At 49.8% G+C, this 6,000-nt stretch overlaps 2 protein-coding genes across 2 annotated transcripts; one reads left to right on the top strand and one right to left on the bottom strand.

The window, feature by feature from the left end:
• Positions 1-391: 391 nt before the first annotated feature.
• On the top strand, positions 392-2,798 carry BDW70DRAFT_9693 (putative R3H domain protein). Its single transcript, XM_073745311.1, has 3 exons — positions 392-1,059; positions 1,124-1,658; positions 1,719-2,798. Exons 1-3 carry the CDS (start codon positions 721-723, stop codon positions 2,651-2,653), a joined length of 1,809 nt encoding a protein of 602 aa, XP_073591479.1. The 5' UTR covers positions 392-720; the 3' UTR covers positions 2,654-2,798.
• Positions 2,799-4,043: 1,245 nt separating this feature from the next.
• htz1 (histone H2AZ) lies at positions 4,044-5,828 on the bottom strand. Its single transcript, XM_073738278.1, has 3 exons — positions 5,170-5,828; positions 4,859-4,928; positions 4,044-4,793 (listed from the first exon to the last, which is right to left on the bottom strand). Exons 1-3 carry the CDS (start codon positions 5,266-5,268, stop codon positions 4,552-4,554), a joined length of 411 nt encoding a protein of 136 aa, XP_073591480.1. The 5' UTR covers positions 5,269-5,828; the 3' UTR covers positions 4,044-4,551.
• Between the last annotated feature and the right edge of the window lie 172 nt (positions 5,829-6,000).

Here is a 6,000-nt window from a genome sequence, read left to right on the forward strand (position 1 = left end):
GTTACGGGACAGTGGACTCGACCAAGCGTTCCGTCCGTGACTGAGAATCTGGGTGACAGCAGGTAACTCTCACGATTGGAATTCCTCCCCTCGCCCTCAACCTTAACTCCCTCTCCCTCTCTCCTCTTTCCCACCTCATCTCCATCGCCCCGGTCATCCCAGCCAGGCTGTGGCGATCTTCCTTTTTCTTTGCTTCTCATTCATCCCGCTATCCATATTCGACTTGCTTTCTTTTGCTGTGTTTTTATTTTTTTTTTCTGATGTCTGTCCCAGACCGAACGCCAGAATCCCACGCCTAGACCATTCATCTAGGCATTGAAATTGCGGCAGCCAGGAGATAGTCCAAGTTTGATCGGATTCTTGGATCAGTTCCGCACACTCCGACGCTGTTCTATCTACCTTTGGTGCACTGTTCAAACAGAGGCTTCTTGCAACGCCCCTCCCCCGGGCCGATTCGAGACAAGCCCCGGCCACCCTTCTCCTTCCCAGGGTCGAAAATCTCCGCTGGACTTCTTCCGTCCTCACCCAAACGTGGCTGCCAACATCCCTTGATAATTATCGACTGGTCAAAAACTATCTTCCGCCTGCTCGATCGCTCCTATGACTAAGTAGTCCGCTTGCACTCTATCCGAATTGTAATAAGCGGGATTGTTGTGGTGGGTTCCAGCGCCACATTCTTCGGTTTGGCTGCTTGTCGGAAATTCTTCGTTTTCTGCCACCATGAGTTATCAACAAGCCCAGGACATGTATCACGAGAACTCTTCGCGTTCCCCTGGCTCCCAGCGCCATCAGCAGCCTCTTCATCGCCAGCCTTCGCGACAATTTGACGCCTACGGTCCAATGCCCGTGAATTTGTACGACGATCCCATGGCTCGCTACGATCGCAATCTCGACCGGCTGAACCCGTCGCTACATAACCCTTCCTATGCTTATGACCTCCCTGGATCGCAGACGTGGAATCCTAATGGTTTTGCCAACGCTCAGTCTCTTGGAGGTATACGTTCAGCTTCGGCGAGCCTGAAGACTGCCCCTCGCACTACTCGAGCGGGTCTGCCGACGGTACGTGACGAATTTGATGTACATGATCGCTTTGATGATTCTAGTCTCACTAATTCCGGTATAGACATGGTTAGACCAACAGCCAGGGATTCCCAGCCCTTTCTCCAACCTCGGCTCAGCTCCACTCCAAGGCTCAATGCGAGACGCGGGTCCCTCAGAGGCTGATGACGAGCTGATTCCCACCGCGATCGTTATCAAGAACATCCCCTTTGCTGTGAAGAAGGAGCAGCTTGTTCAGCTAATGACCGAGTTAAACCTCCCCCTGCCGTATGCATTCAACTACCATTTCGACAATGGTGTTTTCCGCGGACTTGCGTTTGCAAATTTCACATCGGCGGAGGAAACTGCGACCGTGATCGAGGTTCTCAACCACTTTGAATTGCAGGGCAGGAAGCTGAGGGTTGAGTATAAGAAGATGCTTCCTCTCCAGGAACGCGAACGCATTGAACGCGAGAAGCGCGAGCGTCGCGGCCAGCTTGAAGAACAGCACCGTCCCATGGCCGCGTCGCAGCTTCAGACCCAAAGTTCTATGTCGTCCCTCACCTCACATATTCCGGCGACTTCCCCTTCCCCGGTCTCCCAGCGTGGCCAGAAGCTCGGTGAGTTGGCGCAATGACGTTCACACTTCATAATCATACTAACAGAGTTTTGCTATATAGAAGTCGATTTGAACGATTCACAGACTCTATCCTACTACTCGCAGCTTCTGCTATTTAAGGAAGATACCAGTCGCGACTCCATTATTTTCCCGCCGAACCTTACTCCTGTCCAGCGCCGGACTGTGCACACTCTTGCTCACAACATGGGTCTCGGCCACGCGTCGCGCGGAACTGGGGATCAACGTCAGGTGCAAGTCTTCAAGGTCGCCCCAGGCACGAATGTGAGCCCCCCTTTGTCTGCCATTCCCGCATCTGTTCAGCCCACCGAAACCGCTCGTCGCGGGCTCAACCGCGCAGCGACTATTGATTTCAGCGAGGCTCGCAATGAGGGGCCTACCCATTTCAGTACCCTTCGGGGGCAGCCATCTTCCGGCTTCTTGGGAGTTTTGGACTCTTCCGCTGGTTTCGGAAATACGCAGAACTTACGCGCGGCGAAATCATTCGCGGACTTGCGTTCTTACACGCCATCTCCTGTCCCATCCTCGGCAAGTTTCCCAGCTGCACTCCAATCCAACGGCGCGCGCCTTCAGCATTATGACGGCTCGACAAGTGTTGCGTCCAACACGCCAACCTTGACGCCCGCCCCATCTGGTTCTTCCCTTGGTATGCAACGTGACGACGGTCTTCTGGTAAACAGCTTGAGCAGCCTTTCTCTGGGAACTGGCATTGGAGGGCCCAACTCGAGCCCAAGGAGATTGAGGGGTATGTTCTCCTGGGAGCAGCCGGAGAGTCAACCTTCTAGCGCTGGTCCCATTGGTAGTAACCGCACCATCGGAGTTGGATTTGACGGTCAGTCACAGGAGCGCATGCCTATTAGGCAGCCGAGAGGCCCCATTCCCGAGAAAGGGCCAGGTTTTCGACGATCCAACGGACACCAGTCGCGTGGAAGTGACGAATTGCGCACCAGCTCCGGCGTGGAAATTATTGTGGAGTAAACGTTTAATGGGAGATGAAGACAACGAAAACTGTTAGATTGCTTTACCGAAAGACGCATACGACCTTTTATATCACGAGGCCTGATCTTTTTGTGCGATGATCGGCTTACGATTCGATGAGGGATGATGAAACGACAATGCAACTAAAGAGAATCACAAAAAGAAAGTATTTCTCTGATCCAGCCAAGTTTAGAAGTTATTTTGGGGCAGCCCTCTAGGCGCGCCGTTCATACGGACTCGATTATGTTTCTCCCATTCGCCGAAAAACGAAATCACGCAAGTTGAAGCCATGACTTTTTGCGACACGCGGACGCCTTGCATGGTGTGCAACACTACCCCCACCCCACCCCCTCTCCCCTGTTACTTCCCCAAGTTTATTTTTTTAGTATTTCGAGTTGTGTCTGCCGGAAAGCAAAAGACAAAAAAAAAATTCAAGAAATTGAAACACCATCTCAATCAAGAAGACTACGAAGAACGACCAAAAAGAATACCAATGTCTCTGTGATCCATGATAAGAGGAATGACCCTGCATCTGCATCGCTTTTTGGATCTTATTGTATATGGGGCAAACTTGCATCGTTTAATGCTTACTCTTTTTCTTTCATCTTTATCTTCTTTATTTCTGTTTCTCTGCCTCCCTTCGCTGTATCTCTATTTATTCTATGGAAGTTGAATGCAGGGTGTTGAGTATCTTCTGAAGCCTCGGACCAACATGCCAGTACTCGATTTAGGTTATTCTTGTTCTCGAGTTTTGGCTCTAGCCCTCGACTCAATGCTTCACCAAGCAATAAGTCTGCTAAACCGTAAGCTGAACCGAGGGTGTCCGTCTCCCAAGTAGGCTCTCTCGTTTAGGAGAACCCTAAGCAACCTTACCATGCGTTTAACCACATACGTAGACACGAGCTCAGTATTTATAGAATAAATAAAAAGAAGACCGGGTTTCAGCGCCCCTTGTTGGTATACCACATTCAGTCTTCAATGGCTGCTACGTAAGCAAAATTCACGCTCCGTTAACCGCAACTACTTGCTCATACTGTATTATTTTCCAGCGCTCGTAAGGCGTGTCTTTCCAATCATTACTGGGTACCTACCTACCAATGACTTATGAATCTGCGGGGGAGCTTGTAGATGTTACAGAGCAAGCTAACCAATTACACATTGGGCCGGGTTGGTCTCCGGGTGATCGGTGGGAAGAAACGTAGGAAGTGCGTCGATATATATAGTACGGAGTACGGAATAGCGCCCTAAATATATTGGTGTCAATGCTACATTTCCTTTTGGTTGTTTGTGGTTTTGTGGGGTGCCGAACGTAAATACAGACGGAGTAGGCCTGCATCGAAATATACTTTTGAGGTGGTTTAGTTTAGTGAAAGAACTGCGGCTACAACTATGGATAAAGAATTATTCAATTCGTGAGTGCTCGAATGTGCACTTTGTTGATTTTTGAGGGAGCAAGCACGGATTCTCGGAAATCGATAATTTTCTTTTTTCTTTCCAGAAATAATCATAACGCACTCAACACCAGCGATTCGAAGAATAAAAGTATTAGGACAAAAAAAAAGAGATAAGAGACATGCGAAATAGACAAACAGTCTCCACTACCGAGAATACCCCTTTTCCCATTACAGCTCCCTTGGTAATTCGAGACAAACGATGGACGGAGCAGACATCAAGTGGAGGTAGCTGAACATTTGTCAAGAGCAAGAGTATTTCAAAAATAAGAAAACTGCATGCCGAGCTGCAGTGGAAAAAGCGGAATGCGAGTACAGGGCCAAGGCCAAATGCTCTCGAAACACGTTAGTCTGCAGGGCTCGGATTCAGTCGTCATGATCACTGTACGCTGGGGTGTTTCCATTCAATCATCATTAAACGCCGTATGTGTTGGGTATCCGCAGTGCTTATGCGTCCTTCTTCTTCTTCTGTTCCACCTTAAGCAGCAGGGCGCGGTTGATGCGTGGCAGAACACCACCAAAAGCAATGGTTGCACGAATAAGCGTGTCGAGCTCTTCGTCTCCACGGATGGCAAGCTGTAGATGGCGCGGCGTGATACGCTTGACTTTGAGGTCCTTGGCAGCATTTCCGGCAAGTTCCAGCACTTCAGCGGTCAAGTATTCAAGAACTGCAGTGACGTAGACAGCGGCTAAATAAAAGGGTGTTAGTGAGGTTTCAAGTGTTGTTCGAGCGAGAGACGCTGGGTTTTCTTACCTTTCGCGCCAACACGCATTTTGTTTTGCGTATTGTTCTTGAGGAAACGCTTAACACGACCACATGGGAACTGTGAATGAGTTAGAGATACATTAGACCATGATGCTGTCAACGACGATGCCGAAAGGATGCGATCGGAATGATGTAGGTCGGGAGTGAAAAGTAGGAGCTATCAAGAACCACGGACATCTTGACATAAGGAGTGAGAGGGCGAAAGGTGTAGCAGGAGTTTAGAGTTGTCGCACGCACGGGAAATCGCGATAATTTGAAACAGCTATGGAAAGATTGAGCAGAAAAGATGTACTACTGACCTGCAAACCGGCTTTCGCGCTGTGGGACTTTTGGGCCTTCCCCGCAGAGTCCTTGGAGCCTGCCTTTCCACCGATAGACTTTCCCTTTCCGCCAGGCATTTTGAAAAAGCGTTGAGATTCGGGGTCGCGGGCGATAAAGTTTCGCGCCGATCAGTGTTCTTAGTCGATAGAGCGGGATGGTGGACGTTGGAAGGATTCGACAAAGCGACGGCACGCGCGTTGTTGATGGATGAAGGAGTCAGAAATGTGAGAGCCATCCTGGTCGCTAAAGACGGCATCGAGCCTCAAACGCCGCTAGTCCAGATTAGGGAACCACCTCACCATCCCAACCGAAGCCCAGCCATGGCGATGACTAGAGACGATGGATGCCAGAGCATCGGGATGCCGGAGAAGCGCAAGAAAGGTGTATATGCTCAATAGCAAGCAATGATAGTCCAGAAGCTTCGTTTGAAGGGACAGCCTAGCATTGAAAGATTGTAGGTCGACGCTGACCTTCCAACGCCCGCTTCTAGGTTGCAAGTCGCTTGCTATTAGCAGGCATTTCGAGCATGTCCTAGACGAAAAAAAAAGATTGAGCACCTAATGCGGGTCATGAACCCTATGTAATTCATGATTAGGTGTCTAGCCGCATGATATCACGAAAGCGGGCGACTTTGCACAGCTCAACATCGCAGTACAGAAGTTGTAGGAGCAAGCATGAGTCGAAGAGTGTGCTAGCCTTGTTACATAAGCAGCCAATATAACGTAATCAACCACCGAGCGGCGGATACCATCGAGCGGCGGATTTTCACCGCAATCATTACTATTCGAAGCTTTACCACCACCAACGCC

The sequence above is a fragment of the Aspergillus foveolatus genome, assembly GCF_047715535.1.
Source record: "Aspergillus foveolatus strain CBS 279.81 unplaced genomic scaffold BDW70scaffold_100, whole genome shotgun sequence".
In the NCBI taxonomy this organism is placed as follows: Eukaryota; Fungi; Ascomycota; class Eurotiomycetes; order Eurotiales; family Aspergillaceae; genus Aspergillus; species Aspergillus foveolatus.

Coding starts and splice junctions, on each gene's coding strand:
- BDW70DRAFT_9693 (XM_073745311.1), top strand. CDS start 721: ATGAGTTATCAACAAGCCCAGGACATGTATCACGAGAACTCTTCGCGT. Junction 1,060..1,123: donor CTCGAGCGGGTCTGCCGACG/GTACGTGACGAA, acceptor ATTCCGGTATAG/ACATGGTTAGACCAACAGCC. Junction 1,659..1,718: donor CCAGCGTGGCCAGAAGCTCG/GTGAGTTGGCGC, acceptor TTTGCTATATAG/AAGTCGATTTGAACGATTCA.
- htz1 (XM_073738278.1), bottom strand. CDS start 5,268: ATGCCTGGCGGAAAGGGAAAGTCTATCGGTGGAAAGGCAGGCTCCAAG. Junction 4,929..5,169: donor GCGCGAAAGCCGGTTTGCAG/GTCAGTAGTACA, acceptor ACTCATTCACAG/TTCCCATGTGGTCGTGTTAA. Junction 4,794..4,858: donor AATGCGTGTTGGCGCGAAAG/GTAAGAAAACCC, acceptor CCTTTTATTTAG/CCGCTGTCTACGTCACTGCA.